The sequence below is a fragment of the Fomitopsis serialis genome (assembly GCF_022376445.1).
Source record: "Fomitopsis serialis strain Sig1Antser10 chromosome Unknown B0H18scaffold_587, whole genome shotgun sequence".
NCBI classification, from domain to species: Eukaryota; Fungi; Basidiomycota; class Agaricomycetes; order Polyporales; family Fomitopsidaceae; genus Fomitopsis; species Fomitopsis serialis.
Window position 1 is genome coordinate 1073 of NW_025955547.1, and position 20254 is coordinate 21326.

General features: G+C 55.6%; 2 protein-coding genes and 1 non-coding gene across 3 annotated transcripts; 1 reads left to right on the forward strand and 2 right to left on the reverse strand.

The window, feature by feature from the left end:
- Positions 1-322: 322 nt before the first annotated feature.
- B0H18DRAFT_540272 (uncharacterized protein) lies at positions 323-2221 on the reverse strand. The gene is made up of 3 exons (XM_048038528.1): positions 2112-2221; positions 559-2051; positions 323-481 (listed from the first exon to the last, which is right to left on the reverse strand). Exons 2-3 carry the CDS (start codon positions 2036-2038, stop codon positions 402-404), a joined length of 1560 nt encoding a protein of 519 aa, XP_047884382.1. The 5' UTR covers positions 2039-2051; positions 2112-2221; the 3' UTR covers positions 323-401.
- A 1523-nt stretch (positions 2222-3744) lies between these two features.
- On the reverse strand, positions 3745-5829 carry B0H18DRAFT_947890 (uncharacterized protein). Its single transcript, XM_048041901.1, has 3 exons — positions 5805-5829; positions 3957-5752; positions 3745-3903 (listed from the first exon to the last, which is right to left on the reverse strand). Exons 2-3 carry the CDS (start codon positions 5721-5723, stop codon positions 3892-3894), a joined length of 1779 nt encoding a protein of 592 aa, XP_047884383.1. The 5' UTR covers positions 5724-5752; positions 5805-5829; the 3' UTR covers positions 3745-3891.
- Positions 5830-12135: 6306 nt separating this feature from the next.
- Positions 12136-12237, forward strand: B0H18DRAFT_t208. Its single transcript has one exon. It is a non-coding gene; the product is annotated as a tRNA-Gly (tRNA).
- The last annotated feature ends 8017 nt before the right edge of the window (positions 12238-20254 follow it).

The following is a 20254-nucleotide window of genomic DNA, read 5'->3' on the forward strand; positions in this document are numbered from 1 at the left end:
CGTGGCTGACTGCGCTGCATGCGGAGGCGGGTCACACGTCATATATTCATAGGTAGGTACTTAGTATACCACCAGCAGACATCGACTCCAGACGCTACAGAATGGTCTGCCGGCGGCAACTATCTGACCTCATTGTCAGCAATTGCATACTGTTAGGCCTGCTTAAATGGCAACATACCTAGAGACCGCCATTTGACATCACCCGACGATTGCAAATGTTGAATGATCGTTCAAGTTTGCGAGTGCTTTGCAGTACTCATAGCTTGATCTGCAGATAGTTGGGATATATATTCATAATTCAAACATGGACTCCCACCTTTGCCAAGCCATTCGCAATTCTTCTGAGTTCTTGCTGATTGAAACAATCTGTAGGGACCGGTATAGAGACTGGCACTGGGCCATCAACAAAAGTCTGCGGCGAGCCCCACGCAGCGCGGTCTACGCTTGGAAGAAATGCCTCGGCGTCCATGAACACTTCTGGCTCACCCACAACATCGTATGCGACACAACGGCTCACACTGTCATGAAAAGCGAGCCAGAACTTCGCTTCTCCTGGACGCCTCAGCCAGCTGGACTGGCTCCAATAAGCCGAATGAACGACAGGTGTTCCAGTTTCCTGCGCGGCATCACCGCCACGTAATATGACGTCTCGGCACTTCCGGCAATATACCAAGAGACGACGGTATGCGACAGCGGAAGCAGACTCCATTTCTGGGTAGTAGGCATCGGAGGTCTCGTACACAGAACGCATGGCTGCATCTTTGGCCACGTCGTCCCAATTGTACTGCGTCGCCAGCAGGTAGAGACGCACGGGTGAAGCGCCGGCAGCCTCGACACAAGCACGTTTGGCGAACGCGACTGCTCGTGCCACCTCGTATTTCTTCGCAGCCGCCAACACAGAAAGGGCGTCCTTCAGCCTGGTGTCTGCGAAGCCCGTCTCGGTGAGCTCGGGGTCAGGCATGGGGTAAGACAGCTGGAAGAGTTTCGAAAGCGTCCGTCCATCCTCCGGGAAACGGTGCGTCGCCACGAAGGTGGGACTGGCTGGCGCGCTCTCTGGGGCGCCGGATCCCGTCGTCGTGGAGGACACTGAGAGCGACTTAGCAAGGACTGGTGAAGCGAAACTGAGCAGCGAGCGATTCACGTAGAATACCGCGTTGTCGGATGAGCGAATAACGGTATCCGCGTGAGCGGTGTCGTAAAAGGGATGAGGTAGTCGTCCGATAGCCATCTCGGTCCCGCGAGCCTTTTCGGTGTCTCGAGGACGTGATACGATACGCCTTACAGCGGCCTCTGTGCTTGATCGTAGCGATTCCAAGGTTCTAGCAGCATGGTGTTGAAGAAGTCGGTAATACACGCCTGCGGGTAAAGCATCCATTCCTACAGAATACTCATCGAGTGGATGGGCCCGCCGTGGCTTCTCGGCGGTCGGTTTGGAACCACGCGATGCGGCTTTGTGCCCGGACTGCCATCTCGTGAATTCGCAGACTGCTTCTTCCACCATGTCTTCCAGATTCAACTGGTATGCGACTGCGAAGACATCCAGGGGCGTCATATGAATGCGAGACGACAATGACTTGCTCATCATGGCGGTGCCGATCGGCATCTGGTACTTGAGTGCCGCGCTAAGGACATGCGCCAGAGTATGAGCTTCAATGGAGGACGTTTCAGGTCTGTCGACCCGGTAGCACGTATACAGTAGTCGCTCGAAAGTCTCACTGTCCTCCGTGACCGGGATGGTCGGTATCTCAGCGCGACCGGCAACCGGCGAGTCAGGAGACAGCGGTTGCGGCAAGGAGAACATGTCGGCGAAGAACGCCGACGCGATGCGTAGGACTGCCTTATGCAGGTAGAAACGCGTCCCGTCTGCAGTCTGCAGCACGACGTCGGCGTCTGAGTAAACGTTGTCGAATGGATAAGGCGCGATCTTGACGAGGCTATCCTTGCTCTGATCGTTGCCTAGGGAGGCGGTTTCGTAGTTCGGGATAGTGGGTGAAGACGGAGCGAGCGTAGGCGCTGCGCTGTCAATCGGGGTTGACATGATGTGTGTGCTCCTGCGAGCGAGCGGTGTTTCAGTATATCATGACTGACAGACTGACAAAAATTGTGCTGACTTACTAGAGCTGGTCCTAGGTAGAACGTGAGGAGCCTCGAAGAGAAGGGAGTGCGCTCATCTTATATGAAGACAACGCCCCAATGCTTCCAAATCGACATCGATCCTCGAGGCAAAACCGTGGCCTTGAAACTTTACTGACTTGACTAAGCACGCGTCTTCGACGTTCGCAATCTGCAGCTTCTGAGCCTGCCTTGTCACCGCGTCGGCATTCTCCTGCGTGTCGAAAAACCACTCAAGCAGTAGCCCCATCTCCTGTCCAAGGGTAGATATGATATGGGGCGGCAGATATGGCCAGTTTTGGTGTGCAGTATGTAATGCCGCAGCATAATGCGGTCAGTTGGCACCCGGATATCAATCGACACATATTGACTCACCAGAACGTATGCCGGCATCTGGCTCATACAAAAGGAGGACGTCTTTGGCATCTAAGATCGCCCAGTGGACCATAAATTCCAGTCTGACGGAGCGCTCGGTGACCGCTGGTGTTAAGGCATCATGTTGGCTGGTCTCGTACCCATCCGTGTGGACGCACGCCACCACCGCTCCGACACCGGTGGTGGGGTGCGTCCACACGGATGGGTACGAGACCAATGTTGGCCGGCCGCCGTACTGGGTTTGAATGTACTGTTTCAAGGGATTAGCTAGAGTCTGAGCTATCCTAGACTCTGCAACAACGCGTCACGGAGACTGAGTGCTGCGTCCTGGGTATTGCGCTGTACTGTTGAGTACTTGAGTACTCGTGCTGGAGAGGTTGTGGCAGACACTTGGCCCAGCTTGGCATGATCCCCGACTCCGACCGGAGGGAGAGAGGAGGGCTTTGTCCACCCTAACTTGAGACGATGCCGGCGATGCCGCTCCCTCCGTGGGAAACACGTGACTTGCAGCTCCCATAAACGGTATTGCAGCAATGCTCGAGTGTCCTACGAGGCAGCTCGAGGCAGTTGGATCCTTCCGTGCATCTGGCTGTGTCTGGACGCCTGGATCTCTGACCATCAAACGACTCCTCCCAAATGCAGGAGAGTTTCTCTCATTTTTGATACTACAATGATAGCCTGCACTTAAGTACAGACTTATGTAAGTACTGTGATACATACTGAGTCATGGAAGCCCGAGACGCCCGGGCGGCGAAGCCGCCGCGGGCGTGAGGGCTTCCAATTGACACTGGGGACAAACTGGCTTGTGCGGAACCCTAACATTGTAAGTAACCATCGTAAAACCGTGTATATTAGGTGGAATACCAAAAATGACATATGGAAGGCAGCCTCAAATTGAAAGGCGCGGCCTCTGATTGGCTGGCTTTCAATGTTAGGGACGAGAAAATTAGTTGTGTTCAATTATCTACCTAATATACACGGTTTTACGATGGTAACTTACGATGTTAGGGTTCCGCACAAGCCGGTTTGTCCCCAGTGTGAGTCTCCATATCACTCCGATGGTACAATATTACAATACGTACATAATATACTCTGGTGCTGCTGTGACAGGCTGAGTAGCTGTGTTCCATGCAGGAGTCGGGGATCGGCGCTTGCGCCGCTACGATGCATGATGCGGCACGATGCGAGTGGCTGATTATGTAATCAGCATGCCACAGTTGTTCAAAGTCAACGTTCAAACGTGTAACGTTGACAACGTTGAAACGAACACTGAATACTATTCCTGAATACAGTACAACGCGTATGGCATCTATTACAGTATGGTTGCGGATAGTGAGTCTGACATAAGTACCTGGAGACCGTTCAAGTTGCTTGACCGATTGTGGTCTGGGTCCTGGTACTGAGCTACAGTGTAATCTGCAGATCACTGAGATGTGCATTCAAATAAGCATCAAATCTCGGACTCTCACCTTCGCCAAGCCATTCGCGATACGTCGTAGTTCCAGCTGACTCGAATGAACCTCTGGGCTCGGGGACCTTGATTCAAAGTCGTCGATGTCGGGGGACTGACTCGGAACCGGATTAGATAGTATCGCCCGAGCAGCACTCCTCCTGTGCCTTTCCACGATCACAGAGCTCGGAAGGAGTGCATCGACGTCCATGAGTAGTACAGGTTCGCCGTTCTTGTAATCAACACAGCGGTTCACACGTTCATGGAAGGCGAGCCAGAACTTCGCTTCTTCCGCACGCTTCAACCAGCTGGTCTTGCTCCAATAAGCCGAACGCGTGCTGGTAGCTGGTCTGGGCTCTTGCTCCGTGGCACCGCCAGAGAGTATGACGTCTCGGCAACTCCGGCAATATACCAAGAGACGACGGTATGCAGCCGCGGAGGCAGACTCCATCTCTGGGCAGTAGGCGTCCGCAGTCTCGTATACTGCGCGCATAGCCGCATCTTCGGCTACATCGTCCCAGTTGTACTGGGTCGCTAGCAGGTAGAGCCTCACAGGAGAAGTGGTGGCTGCTTCGACACAAGCTCGTTTCGCGAACGCGATCGCTCGTGCGACCTCGTATTTCTTCGCGGCTGCCAACAGGGCGAGAGCGTCCTTCAACCTAACGTCTGACGAGTTGGACCCTATGGGCTCGGGGTCAGGCATGGGGTAGGACAGCTGGAACAGCGTTGATAGCGTCCGACCGTTCTCGGGGAAATGATGTGTCATCCTAGTGGCGGAACTGACTTGCAAGCTCTCTGAGTCAGATGCTGCCGTTGTAGCGGGTGCAGAAAACAATTTGGCAAGGACCGGTGACGCAAAGCTGAGCAGATAGCGATCCACGTGGAAAACGGCGTTGTCGGATGAGCGAATGATGGTATTCGCATGAGCAGTATCGTGGAAGGGATGGGCCAATCGCCCCATAGGCGTCTCGGCTTCCTGGAGGATCTCGAGGTGGTGAGGGCGAGCAAAAATGTGCTTGACGGCAGCTTCCGCGCCTGATGGTAACGATTCCGATGTTGTAGTAGTATGATGATCAAGGAGTCGGTAATAGACAGCGGCCGGGATAGCATCCACGTCGGAGGAATAATGATCGAGGGAATGAGCGCGGCACAGGTGTGCCTTGAAGCCAGGTGTGGGGATGTTTGAATGATTTGTATCGGCCCACACTGGCAATGTGTACCAATGAGTAAATTCGTGGATTGCCTTGGCTCCAATCTCTTCCAGATCTAGCTGGTACGCAACGGCGAATACGGCGAGTGGAGACATGCTACAATGGGACGATAGCGACTTGGTCATCAATCTGGTGACCACGGGCATCTGGTACTTCAGCGCTGCGCCGAGGATAGGGGCCACAGTCTGGACAGAGTCAGACACCTCAGGCCTGTCGACCGGGTAGCACATGCGTAGTAGTCGCTCGAGAGGTTCACTGTCCTCCGTGACTGGGATGGTCGGTATAGCATCGGGGCCGGTCTCTGAACCCGGAGATGGTGGTTGCGGTAAGGAGAACATGTCGGCAAAGAACACCGACGCGACGCGCAGGACAGCCTTGTGAAGGTAGAAACGCGTACCGTCCACGGCCCGCAACACGACATCGGCGTCTGAAAACGCGTTGTCGAAGGGATAAGGCGCCGTCTTGACAAGGCCATCCTCGCCCGGGGTTCTGCCTGAGGCTGCGGACTCGTATTGCGGGATAGTGGGGGAGGATGGAGTGAGCGTAGGCGCTGAACTGTGGATCGGGGTTGACATGATGTGTGTGTTCCTACGAGTGAGCAGGTCTTCAAATTGTTATTATTGACTAACAAGGGCACAAAATTTGTATCGACTTACTAGAGCTCGTCCTGGGGAACGGTTGAGAGGCCTCGAAGACGAGGCAGTGCACACATCTTATACGAAGACGACACCCCCGAATCACTGCTTCCAGGTTTACATCGATCCTCGAGGCAAAATCGTGGCCTTGAGAAACTGAATTGGCTTGACTAAGCACGCGTCTTCGCTCGCAATTTGCATCTTCTGGGCCGGTCTCGTCAACGCGTCGGCATTCTCCTGCGTGTCAGAGAACCAGTGCAGCAGTGAGTTAGGTTCGGAAGCAGCGAGGCCACGTCCTGTACAAAGGGAGATATACTATACGTGATGCCCCAGCATATTGAACTCAGTCAGCTCGCACAAAGATAACTGTCAATCGATACGCATCGACTCACCACAATGTGTACCAGCATGTGGTTGCCGCTGGTGCGAGCTGGGAAGATGTCTTTGACATCGAAGTTCTGCAGATCACCCGAAACGCTTGACCGGTTGATCACTTAAGCACCCAGGGGGGCTTTGTGGGAGGAGCGACGGAAGTAGCTTGTGTGTACTGGACGCTGTTCTCTCGCAATAACTATCAGTACTGCATAAGTGTCGGTGTTGCTATATGCTAAGTTACGCATTGGCGAAGCGTTCGATGTTGAACGGTAAGGTTGCTAATCTTCCTGAGAATACGGTCAGATCACAGATATCCAAGGAAAGGGTGATGATTAGACTAAGTACAAAGAGCAGATACGAGATGAGAGCGATGATAGAGCGATACACACAGCAATGCAAAGTATACCTTCAGAAGAAAGTGGACAAGACAACAGAGATGATGGAATGCTAAGGCAACATCGCGACACCCAAGACCACAATGCTTTGGCTTCTGGTCGTCGCGGGAGTGTCATGATCTCCCAGAAACCTTCATATCGCGCCCGCGCATGAGATGCTCGATCGTCACATTCATAGTGCCTGCCTCGGCCGTGAATGTGTAATCACTGTCTCCATCGCGGAAGACGACGCTTGCACTGACAAGTGAGCTCGCTACGTCTCGCCCCTTGAAGATCCACATAGGGATCGGCACCCAGAATCGCAACGCCCAGCCGCCACCGAGACAAGTGCCTGGGATACCCGGCGGGATCCACTCCCAAGAGACGGCCGTGTAGATGCCATTCGCGGGGTTCATGCGTCGGATGACTTCATGGCGCACCAGCAGGCCCCCAAGGAAGGACGTCGCGTATATAATGTCATCCGTCATGTTGGGAATGCGTCGGCAGGAATCGACGGTGTGCCAGTCAATGGACAGGGACTCGACAGGCAACAGAGGAAGGTCGGCAGTTTGAGCTTTCGCGTCCTTGACGTAGAGTACCCCTTCCAAAGCGTACGTGTGGCTGTCGATGAATGCGGACGATCAGTATTTGCGCAAACGCACGCGAGTACACGTTACGCCACGTACTTTATGTCCACATCCCACATCACGATATGTTTGGTCTCCAACTTGATCGATACCTCGAATCGTTCGTGGAGCTGCAAGCACCCAAATGCCGAGCGGGCGAACGAGTTCAGGGATCTAGCGGCCTCGTCTTCATCCGAAATAAGGTCAACTATTTCGCTAAAGCCCGTGTCTCGAGCCCTAGTTGGCAACCCAGCGACTTCGCTACCAGGAGCCATCCATGCGAAGAGGCCGTCCCTTGTAGTGGTGGGGAACATGATGCTACCGTCAAACTCGTCATTCTCGTCCAGTTCTCCCCAACGACCATCGTCGTGGCCGTCACGATTGTCCCCATCGAACCGTAGATCCCTCATGGCATGACACCTCTTCAAGGTTCTCCTGCGTTTCTCGGGAACGGGAGCGGTGTGATGTTTGGTGGATCTCGACTTGTGTTCCTTGCCAGCGGTGAGAGTGTCTGCCCGGATCGTAGCGATGGACTCTCCGGAGTCGCAGCGCGGGCGGATATAATTGACGCGCCCGCGATCGTCCTTCTCTTCGTCTTCAAGAAGCCACTCGGGGGATTCGTCTTGCTGGGCAGAATTCGTGTGCAGAAGGAAGGCTACGCCGGAAGCATCGGGCGATGTGGGGTCGGAATTCAGCGAATCCCGCAGGACGTTTTTGGCCGCGCGCGCCGACTTCAGGCGGTTGATCATGGAGGCGAGGAAAGAATCTGATGATTGACGCGGCATGGTTTCGACAATAGGAGGGGGATTGATTGTCGCGCAGCTCGTTTCGCAGGGAAATGGGATGGACGAGCCGTTGGTCGGGTGTTGGTCGCGGCGAACCGAGGGATAATACAATGCCCGTCTGGCCGCAGCGCGTGTCAGGAGTCGCGAAGGTTGATCTGCTCGCTGTGATGCAAAAAGTGTGGACGGTAGGGCAATGAGAATGTCTCGAATTGCGGGGCAGCAAAGGAGCACGATTCACCAGATTGTGGCTACATCCCCGGCCCGGGATGCTGCCGTCCAGCCACAGGCGCGACGCGCCCCGCCGCTAATCGATCACGAGAAAGTCCCGCGCAACGCACATTTGAGAGTCATAGTCGTACCATCACTCGTAGCACAAAGTGATGGTCTTGACCGGCTTGCCTGCGTATGTTCCCGAGAGCGTGAATCGGCATTTTCTGGGCTGGAATGTTGTGCAATAGACGGGCTGTACGGAAAGGGAACCTGAGAAAGACAATCGGGCGCGTTGAGTGCTGTGTATGCCACGCTACTGGACGTTTGCTCGCGCATTTCATGCCGTGATGAGCTGATCAATGTTATCCCCTTGTCAGTCACCTATATCCCAGTAAAATGGATAGCGACACAAAGAACGTATGTGTATACATGGACCTGTAGACCAAAGGGAGATCAGTCCCAGCCAATCACGTCCAGACCCCGTGATCAATGCAACACATGAAAGCGCCCACACAAAATCGCTCACCTGCGAGTCCCTCGCTGCGATCTTGCGTTCTTCTGTGTCCATCATCGCACCATCGACACCAGCCCACACATCGCATATCAGTACGCAAGTACCGTCCTGCGCGTGCTATACCCCAGTGGTGCTTCACGGCCCCTTCTACGTCGCATACTGCCACTCAGATCACCTCGCCACTGGTGTCCTACTCGGAGTAAGCCTCAACTGTCTCGCGTCGTTGCTTCATAGCTGACCATGCAGCGTTGTAGTATGAGCTCCAGAGTACCAGCAGCGAATGGGCTGTACGCCCACAGCCCAGACGAGAACATCTGGCGCCGCGCTACACCGAGCAATTGGGCACCACACAGCGCGACTACGCACCAAGACTCCGCCAACCAGGGCATGTACCTGAGACCAAACCAATATACGGCGACGAAGCCACGTCAGGTTAGTGACAAACATTGATCCGTAATATGGTTTGGCCTCACCTCAACTAGCCAACCCTGGAAGACATCTTCTACGGCCGCCTCATGGCCATCGAAGACAGCCTCATGCTTGTGTCATCCGAGCCAGTGTCCCTGGCAGGCGTCAAGGCAGAGATGGCTAAACTCGAGATCCAAGTCTCCGAGAATACAGCACTGGAGTGGGCCTATAATCACGTAAAGGTCTCCTGCATGGTAAGTCCGAGCTGCACTCGAGGCGAGGCCATGTATTAGCAAGCCCTTGTCGAAGCAACAACACTTGCTGATGGCAATTCCTTTGACAGCTGGCGATCGAGCTTGAAGCCGCCGTAGCGCCAACGGTCATCCCGTCGACACCAGCGGGTGGCACACAGCACACCGGCGCATGGGGCGACAACGATATTGTGGAAACTTCCACAACAGTCGACGAGGCGGAGACTACGGCTCAACGCTCCTTGCAAAGGACCCTGGGCGACGTCACATGGAAGGACGAAGAGGTCATGGAGACATCCACGACCATCGACGAAGCGGAGCGGACGGTTGGGCGAGCCCTCCGGAGGGCCGTGGGGGACGGGCGACCGACCACCCATCAACGGACGAGTTCTGGGAGCACGCAGAGCTCCACCAGCCTCGAGAGCCTCGCGACACGCGATGATGAAGACGTCGGCTTGCAAACGAGGACTGGAGCTGATGTCGCAGTGGTTCGTCGTCGAAGCCGCCGCCGCAGACACAGGAAGCGGGCATCCGTGCGGCGGTAGTCGCCGTCAAGCTGGCCAACGCACTAGTTACAATCTGGTACGTCATGGTCCATTCGTTTTCCGGTGTTGTCAGGACTGAGGGATCCGTCTTCAGGTTGGCTCGCAATTATTTATGAACAAACCCGACGGCGAGCAGAATACCAGAAGCCTGTGTCGCCAGCGGGGTAAAGGGTGGACAAAGCAGACCCGATTGGGATCCGACGACAGGGGAGGATTGTTCCGCGCCGTTCGCGCAATGTATAATGGTGTACTTAGAGAGCTTCCCATGATATTTTCGACTGTTCTTGAGACGTACCACAATGGTGTGTAAGCAAACCTACGCAAAGAGTGAATAAGCCTATCAATGGCACCGTCTTTTCGAAATTGGTTTTACCTAGGGGAAGCAGGCGCGACGCGTCGTGATCTCGTGACCGACGCGTCGAGACTCACCGGCGCATAGACGCCCATCAGAACGAGAGCCTTGCCACTTGCGATCACCCTTGCTGCTCATTCTCCATCGTAAAGGCTTCGAACAGGCCACGAACCCACGAGATCAGGTACAGGCCACCTGCAGAAGACAACGTCGTCATCAACGGACACCTTAGCATGCGTACATACGGTCGACGGACTCGCTGCCGTGGCGGAGGTGCGCCCTTGTTGGTCGCGTCGTCCTGGGATATCCGCTGGGACATCCGCACCCACGCATGTGAAGACGAGTAGACGATCGCTTCTTGAAGGTGTCTACAACGATCCGGACGCATGTCGGTGGGTAGTTAGGCGTTAGCTTCGACGCCTATTATCGGGAGGGCCGCTGGAGAAGACGACATCAAACTGCCAATCAGTTGGTCACTTGGACTTGCCATGATCGTAAATGTTTGTTCTTACCGTGTACGCTGAAGTTGACCCTCCAACGTAACAGATATGTCCAGATCTGACACATGCAAGCGGCGGAAGACAGCGTCACTCCAGCGACGGCAGAGCAACCATGACGCAGCAGCTTGTTGGCATGCAAGTGGCTTGCTTCACTAGAGCAGCACTGGTTGTACCCAGGTGAGCCTATGATAGACGATCCATCGGTGCGGTGAAGAGACTTACCGGAACACCTGTTGGTACGGTGTCGGCCCTTGATACGTCGTATATCTAATCCCAGGTGATTATAAGCGGAGGCATAAACCCGACCGCTATGGAACAGCTCGGTGTCATTCGCATGAGGAGGTCCTGGTGCGATGTAGATCTGCACGACCTGGAGGATGGTTACGCTGATGTCGACGTCGACGTCCGGTCAACGTCGGTGAGCAAGATTGCCCGACTTATGAACCAACCAAGTCTCTCTGATGGTTCATCCACCTGAAGAAAGAGTGTGGAGTACGTGCTCTCGCGAGGGTCATCCCTTCCACGCCGAGAGCCCTTCGATTCTGAACATCGTCAGATAATCCGAGCAATGAAATGGGGACCTAGGAACACGTACGCCTAGCACCGCAGATTTTCTCCGTCCATATTCGTCTCCTAACATCCGGGTCGTATGGTGGAGTCCACAGCGGCCAACTTGCCATCCGGTACAAAGCCTATTAACCACACAATGGCCGCAAGTGATCGACGGGCGATAGCTCCGTGGCGCGGACGATGTCTCGTACGCAAGCAAGTTTTCCTTGACTGCATAACTATCCCTGAATACACAGCTGTGCGATCACGAGTTGCAGGTGGTGAAACTGCCCAAGGTCCCCTGGAAGGTGCGGTGTTACGATCGTTGTGTCACCAAGCGCCTGCGGCGCAAAATACGATGAAGGTCGAAGATCCGGATACGGGGCAAGGACGATCTTTCCAGCGCAGTTCGGCGAGTGAGACAAGTCATGCGAAAGAAGCCACAAAATATGCGCAGCGTGGGTCACCTTCAAGGGTCGACCACCCAGGAGGACGAAAGGGCGAAGGGGGATTAGACGCCTGAAAAGGGGCGCGTGTCGCGTGATGCGAACGCGTCGAGTCGGAGACGCGTCTCGGTAGCTTACCAACCTGAGTGGTCGACATGCAGCCTCATACAGCTTTATCGCTAGACGTCGGCACCCGAAGTGTACTGTCGCACATACTCCCATCTCATGAACTCAGGACAGGCATACTTGTTGCGGGCTACATTCTGTTGGGCTCTGCCAACTGGGTGTCGAGTGGCGTTGGACGCGTCTGCCCCACCGCGCTGCAAACAACCGTTCAAGCACGGCCGCGGAAAAGCCACCCGCATGCGGCTGCCTACGCACTCGAACAGATCAAATCCAATGCACATCAAAACAACTGCAGTCATGGGGTAGTGGTAACCTGGGTCGTTGCCATGGAGCCGTGTCCTGGTACTATACCACCACGTCGACCCGCCCCGAGTTCGATTCTCGGTGGCTGCATGGAGGTGTATGACCTTGTTTTTTTTTGTTCCGAGTCTTTCAAAGAAGAACGGCCCGGCTACGTTCAGTCGCCTGCCGTTTGGGCTCGGCGTTGGTGCCCATCATTACAGACCTCTGGATCCATGAGGATCTGGATGGGGGTTTTGCACTCGTGCATAACGGAACAGACCCTGCCCCATACATAATGACACATGCATGTGTTCTACATCGCTACATATGACCAGCAATTATACATCCAATCAGGGATACACCTTCTATCACATATTCTCTATCCTCTCCGCATCTAGTGAGGGACACCCGCACAGCAGGCCCTGGATCCTAAACATCTCAGTCGCAGAAAGTGATAGCGAGGTTGACCTAGAAGTCCGACGCATCAGCCGATGTGGCGCAACACAAGGAAGATGCAGGATGCTCACGTCGTCAGCAGAGCAGCCAACCTGGACGACGTTGTCGTCCGAGTTGTGGAATGCTTGACCGCAGTCCGCGGAAGAGCCTATGCGCGCGCACCGGACCCATCAGTCCGCTGTCGGACACTCGACAGGAAGAAGACACTCACAATCGGTGCCGGTGTTGTCGCATCCGTTCCAATAGCCGAACCCGCTCGTGACGGAGAACTCGTGCCTACAGCCCGAGCACGATATCAGCTAAACTGCATGGCGCGCCTTCGATCAGACTGGTACGCACGGAGAGATGAGCGAAATGTCCGCGCTGCTCCAGCCGTTCGTGAGCGTCAGCTCGACGAGCGTGCAGCCCTCGCCGTTGCCGCCGCAGCCGCCGGTCTGCAGGTAGCTGTGCGCGCGTCGGATGAGTGATGTCAGGGGATTGGCAGAGTTGGGAGGGGGGACGTACGCGATGGCACCGTCGAGCGCGCCGTCGCTTGTGTAGTCCTCGCCTTGGGAGAGGACTTCGCCGCTCTGGCTTCGCAGGACAGGCTGGGAAGAGCGTCGCGTCAATCAACCTGCGCTGGATGCACGGCGTCGTGCACTAACCGTCCCGTAGCCACAGCTGTTGGGAACAAAGAAAGTCAGAAGCAGGACAATGGGGACGTGATGGTACGACGTACTTGTTGTAGAAGTTGACCGTGTGGGTCTCTGCGGCGACGAGCGCGAGCGCAGACAGGGCCGAGACGACAGCAGCGAACATCTTAGTCGACATGACGAAACGAGCGTGTCAAAGTCACAGATACAAGGAGTGGAAGGTCAAGTCTCGCAAGACGATGTGCAAGAGATTGAGCAAAGGTAACGACAGCCGAGGACAGCGAGACCACACGCAAATCCTGCATGACCTCCTCCCTTTATACCCTGTAGGCCCATAGCATGCAAGCTGTAGTTGCCTTTCATTGTGCCGGCACACGTGCGCCTGGGCTGTGTCCATCATGAGCAATAGGCTAACGCAAAAACGGGGGTGGTAGGCACGACGACAGGACCCGCGTGCGTGTGGCTTTCGAGTTGACCGTGCTCCCCGCACCGCTCGGAGGCGACTCGCCTCCCGGAACGGGCGAGGACACTCTTCGCTGGCGGTGCATCGCTTGCACGCGGCACCTAAACGCCGTGTACGGCCTCATTATTCACGCCTAGAACGGCGTTGTGTAGTCTTCGCGCGGTGAGACGACGCAGCGCGGGTATTGAGCGGAAGAGTTTCCAGGTCGGCGGGTGGAACTCTGGAGAGCAAGAGCGCACCCTGTTCCTCGGGAAGGCACCTGCAAACTAATAGGGTCCGTTTAGGTGAAAACAAGCTTTCAGGGATTGACATGACGCACCAGCGTAGACTTGAAAGGACACGGTCTGGACCGCGACGCGTCTCGCGAGGGTGGTTTGCCTGCCGCGTGCGGCGTCCACAGTGCATTAGTTCGAGACAAACGCCGAGCTGCATACCACCCAATTCCCGTCTCCGTGTGCACGGTCCTTATGGTGACAGAACACGCATGCTGGGTTCCGCTGGTATACACGTAAGGAGAAGCCTCCATGAGTACTGTCGCTGGAGGAATACCGCGCTTGTTCTGGCTAGGGTGCAGAAACGTGCGCTGCAATTGTGTTGGCGACAAACGCGACCTATTGGCTGGAGGAATGTTCTTGCACGATTTTGCTCGACAGCGCATTCGGAAACGGTGTGCAAGGGCCACGAGGCTCGCAAGACCTCCTCCGGGTCTGGACAAGGCGCGGGAACCGCCGGCCGCCGATCGATCGGCCGTTGCAGCGGAACCGACTCGGAGCGACTTGGACTCTCGGACGCGCGCCGAAGAGCGTACTGAAGCTGAAGTCGTGGCCGTACTATAGCTATGTTTCTACTGCGACGTGCACAGATGACCTGAGCTTGGACAGACACCTGCCTTCGCTGAGATGGACGGTCACACGTCTTCCCGTGTCCAAGCGACCACTGGCAGAACGAGATCTGGCTGCCGACTTGTCCGACAACCTTGCCTCTGAACCACCACCATCGAGTGGTTCGACTCGCACGATCATCGCCCTCCATCCATTGGGCGTGGCACCCCAGTAATGGCTGCGAACGTGCAGGACGTGATCATGCTCTTGGGCGACTCGATCACCCAGGGCGGATGGGAGCCGCACGGCTTCGCGCAACAGCTCGCGTGTAAGTTAGCGGTCCGACTGGGAATTCTATGCCTGCTCTAACCATTGTCAATATACTGCAGACGTTTACAACCGGAAGCTGGACGTGGTCAATCGCGGGATGTCCGGGTACAATACGGAATGGATTATCCCCGTACTCGAACAAGTACGTGCTCCTTCCTGCTCTTCAATAGCGTACACTGACACCGCGTCCCAGTGCTTCGCGAACGAAGAGGAACGCGCCCACGTCCCCGCAGTGCGCCTTCTCACCATCTGGCTCGGCGCGAACGACGCCGCGCAGCTCCCAACCAGGCAGCACGTTCCGCTCGACAAGTACCGCGCCAACCTCCGCACGCTCGTGCGCACCGTTGCGTCCCCAGAATCGCCGCGCTACTCCCCCGAGACGCGCGTGTTCCTGCTCACGCCGCCGCCCATGAGCGAGAGCATGTGGGCGCGCCGGCAGGCGGCGAAGGACCCTCCTCGTGTGCTCGACCGCAAGTTCGACGTGACGAGGGTGTATGCGGACGCGGTGAGGGACGTTGCAGGCGAGCTGGGTGTGCATGTCGTGGACGTGTGGACGGCGATTTGGGAGAAGGCAGATCGGAAGGAGGAGGGTTTGGCGGAGTACTTGTCGGATGGTCTGCATCTCACGCAGAACGGATATAAGGTGCGCCGCGCTCTGTCGCCGCGACAGCCGTGGGGTTGACAGGGTATTCGCAGGTCGTGTTTGAGATCCTCATGGACGCCATTACCATGCACTTCCCCGAGATGCATCCTGATAAGCTACAGCCCGTATTCCCCTAGTAAGTGTCCGCGTGTCTTCTGCTTGTGTGACGGAGCTCAGCATTCTGCAGCTTTGACCAGATTGATGACGACGATCCACGGTTGTCGCTGCAGAAGCGAGATGCGTTTGCGGTCTAGACTGACACGCTTGTGCTGGCGCCCTCGAATAGAACGGGTACCATAGACTTGTTCGTACACAGCCCGGGTGCATCGATAGAATGTAGTCTTTTGGTCAATATGCAAGAGAACCTCGCCGCACCACGCTGAAAGGCCGCCCGTGCGCGGTCCTTTCGACCAATTGAGTTCCAAATCGCGTTGATAAACTTCAAGAAATACATCTGTCCTGAGTGCATGAAAAGAGAGTATGTGCCACAGTACACTTCGGGTGCCGAAGTCTAGCGCTGAAGATGTATGAGGCTGTATGTCAACCGCTGGTAAGTTACCGAGACGCGTCTCCGACTCGACGCGTTCGCATCACGCGACACGCGCCCCTTTTCAGGCGTCTAATCCCCCTTCGCCCTTCGTCCTCCTGGGTGGTCCCTCCTTGAAGGTGACCATGGCATGCCGCGCATATTTTGTGGCCTCTCGTACGACTTGTCTCCCTCACGAACCGCGCTGGAACGACCGTCGCCGCTCTGTATCTGTACCCTCGACCTCCACTGTTTTGCACCGCGGGCGCTTGGTGACACAACGGTCGTAACGCCGCACCTTCCAGAGGACCTTGGGCAGTTTCACCACCTACGACTTGTGATCGCACAACTGTGTATTCAGAGATAGTCACGAAGTCAAGGAAAACCCAATTGCGTACGAGGCGTCGTCTGTGCCAAGGAGCTATCGCCAGTCGATCACTTGCGGCCATTTCGTGGTTGATAGGCTGTCTACGGGATGGCAAGTCGGCCGCTGTGGACTCCAGCATAGGACTTGGACATTAGGAGATGAAAATGGCCAAAAAAAATCACGGTGCTAGGCGTACGTGTGTTCCTAGGTCCCCATGGCCCCAATCGTCTGACGATGTTCACAATCAAAGGGCTCTCCATGTGGAAGGGAATATCATCGTCAGAACACGCACCCCACACTCTTTCTTCAGGCGGAAGAGCCGTCGGAGCGGCCTGAATCGCAGGGCGGACAGTCCTGCTCATCGACGTCGACGGGACATCGATACCCGAGTAACCATCCTCCAGGTCGCGCAGATTTACATCGTGCCAGGACCTCCTGATGCGAATGACACTGAATTGCCCCGTAGCGGTCGGGTTTATGCCTCTTAGCGTATACTCACCTGGAATTGCGTGTACGACGTCCTAGGGCCGACAAGATACCAACAGATCTCCGGTGAGTCTCTTTACCGCACCGGTGGATCGCGTATCATAGACTTACCTGTGCACAACCGATGTTGCTCTTGTGAAGCAAGCCACTTGCATGCCGATGAACGGCTGCGTCATTCGTCTGCCGTCGCTCGAGTGGCGCTGTCTTCCGCCGCTTGCATGCGTAAGATCTCGACATATCCGTTACGTTGGAGGGTCAAGTTCAGCGCCCACGGTAAGACAACAAGCACTCACGATCATGGCAAGTCCGAGTGACCAACTGATTCGCCATTTGATGTTGTCTTCTGCAACGGCCCTCCAGATGATGGTCACCGAGGCTGACGTCTAAACACCACCGCCACGCGTCCGGATCGTTGTGAACACCTTCAGGAAACAGTTGCCAACTCGCCTTAGTATGCGTGGGCACGGATGTCTCAGCGGATATTCCAGGACGACGCGACCAACAAGGACGCACCTACGCCACAGCAGTGAGTTCGTTGACCATATCTACACATGCCAAGGTGTCTGTTGATGACGACGTTGTCTTCTACAGGTGGCTTGTACCTGCTCTCGTGGTTTCGTGGCTTGTTTGAGTCCTGTACGGTGGAGAATGGGCAGCAAGGATGATCGCAAGTGGTAAGGCTCTTGTACTGGTGGGCGTCTACGCGCCGGTCAAGCTCGACGTGTTGGTCACGAGATCAGGACGCGTCGCGTTGGCCTGCTGGAGTACTCCGTCCGTCGGGGGTGCAAATGGCAGTCGCAGTTGTGTGGTTCACGCAGGCTGAACGAATCTAGTCGTTTATGAAGCCCTCGCAGCGAGCAGGGGATGACGGTGTTGAGCACCTAGTACTCGACCTCGGACCAGCCGGGTATGAACGCGTACGATCTCATATCCCTCGTCATCAGAAATTGCTCTCAAGAAGAAATACGGTGAGAAATTACATAGTACTACAGCGCAATCTATGATCTCCTGACACGCTGAATCTTGACTCCTTGTCATTATATCCTTACAGGCCTTGCATTGTGCCGCATTAACCCGCCCGCGACATCCCCGGCTACCGTTCATCTAGGCTCGAGCAGGGCTGCACACCGACACAAGAGACATAATACGTCAGAATACACATCCATGGGAGAGGAGCCTACGATGACTCACCTCCGACATTGTGACCGCCCAAAATACACTCTACAGCCCATGGCTGGTGGGCGTCGGCTTTGCAGATCGGCCAAGAGTGGCTGTGACATTGGACCAAGCCCTCGCGCGGGGGTTCGCGTGGTCCTCGCACCCGTCCGGGAGGGTCTCGATCGTCACAGAGCTCTGGGTACTACCAGAGTTCGTGCGGTTATGGACCGCCTGCAACCCGCTCCAGGCGACCCTCCGTACAGGGCGTCCAGCGCGGAACTCCGCTTCGTCGACTGTCGTAGACGTGTCGAGGATATCGTCCTCGTTCCATTCAGGACCTACCACGGTGTCGTCTACCGTTCCATCCACTGCGGCGATGGATTTGCCTTTGGACACCTGTTATCAACATACCATCAGTAAGTATCTACTATGCAAGCTACGACGCTGTACTTGCCTCGTGGTAGTCCGGTGAGTAATTGTATTCTCCGCCAGCATTGCTCGGCTGAGTAGTCTGGGCCTCCAATGATAGATGTGCGAGAATACCATGGATGTCGTTGAGTTGCTCCTCCGAGGTGGACTGGATCAGGAAGACAGGTGAGACCGAATCGTGTAATGGCTTTGTGTCCGTGTCACTGACCTGACGCGGCGAATTTGCCGTTGCATGTTTCGCTCTCAGGTGTGTAGCCTTTCTGGTCGAGAATCTGCCTTTGTGTGTCGGTATGCAGTCGGGTAGCTGCGCGATTTCCCAGCTGCTCGGTATACCCGGTCTCCAGATGCTATCATTCGGGCGTGTGAGGCGCAATGCCTTCACTGTTGGCATGCTGAAAGTCGTGCTGCAGTGACGTGATGAGCGACGAAGGCGCGGCGACTCCTCCAGTGACTGTCACATCGACACTTACCTTCGTGGCATGGTCATGTTCATCGATACCGTGCGTTTGCGACGTGTCAGGCGCGACAAGAGGCTAGCGAGTATCAATCGTCTGGGTGGCAGACAGACGGATTGGTTCTTGTTGGCTTTTTGGGACGTGATGGGTGTCGACGACGTGCGCAGAGGACGAGAAGACCGTCGCAAGCCACAGATGTTGGGTGCGGTACGAGCGCTTACTTGCGTTGTCCGCGTCACGGGACCATGACGCGTCGCGCCTGCACCAGCTTTGCGTCGCGCAGTTGGTCGCGCAGTTGGTCGAGCAGTTGGTCGAGCGCATAGCATATTCAATGGTATGGATTTGGCTTCATGTCGCAAAGTGGGTGCCGACGAGTTTGGCCTCGATCTAATAATCACACAAGTCGGTCTATCGGCTGCCCCGCGCTACCGTTGGCCCATAGTTCTATGGGCTGGTCGCGCTCGCTTGGAAGCATCGAGCTGAGAAATAGACAATGAAGGAATGATATGATGCTCAATATTAACACGACCGCGAATGGCGAGCACGTCTACCGAATTGGCCCACCCTTATGTGTCAGATCGCTTGGGGCACCTCATGCGTAGATAGGACGATGGGTGCTGACCGCCTAATTGTAGGGTTGACCGGGACCGACATACAGTTCACATTCTCAAGCGTTGACATCAAGCAGATACACGGTGAGATATTCTAGGAGTACATTTTCATGAAACTATGGAACAGTGTACTGACGCTCCCTTTCCTGCCAACATGTGCATTTCACCGATAGGCCTTGCGTTACACGACGCGTTCTCGCCCGCAGCCCCCTGACTTCGGGATTTTTTTTACCGGGACAGACTACAAGCGCACACACAGACGGAGCCATTCAATACGCTGGCAGCAGAGAGGGATTGTAAGAAGACATACCATCACCAGCGGACCAGCTGCCCCTTAGAATCCACGGTGGACAGGCCTCGACCGCGTCTGCTTGCCCTGGTGCCGACTGAGCATAAGCTGAACCCTTTTCCAGGCGCGGACACGCTCAGCCGCGTTGAAGTCGTGTCCCTCGGGCAGGGCCCCGATGGTCACAGAGCCCTGGGTGTTCCCAGAGCTTGTGCGGTGGTAAGTCTCCTTCCCCTTCTCGTTCGCCGCCACCTTCCGTACAGGTCGTCCAAGGAGGAACTCGGATTCATCAACGGTGGTTGACGTCTCCCACATGTCGTTTTCATCCCACTCGTCAACGGAGGGGAGATTGTCATCCATTCTACGCGCGGCGAAGAATGGGCCTTCGGTCGGCTGTTATCGATGTACCATCGGTGAGTGGTGTAAGACTGGTGGATGTGTATCACTGCTGCTCACGTCGCATTC

Coding starts and splice junctions, on each gene's coding strand:
- B0H18DRAFT_947890 (XM_048041901.1), bottom strand. CDS start 5,723: ATGTCAACCCCGATCCACAGTTCAGCGCCTACGCTCACTCCATCCTCC.
- B0H18DRAFT_540272 (XM_048038528.1), bottom strand. CDS start 2,038: ATGTCAACCCCGATTGACAGCGCAGCGCCTACGCTCGCTCCGTCTTCA. Junction 482..558: donor CCAGTCCAGCTGGCTGAGGC/GTCCAGGAGAAG, acceptor GTTGTGGGTGAG/CCAGAAGTGTTCATGGACGC.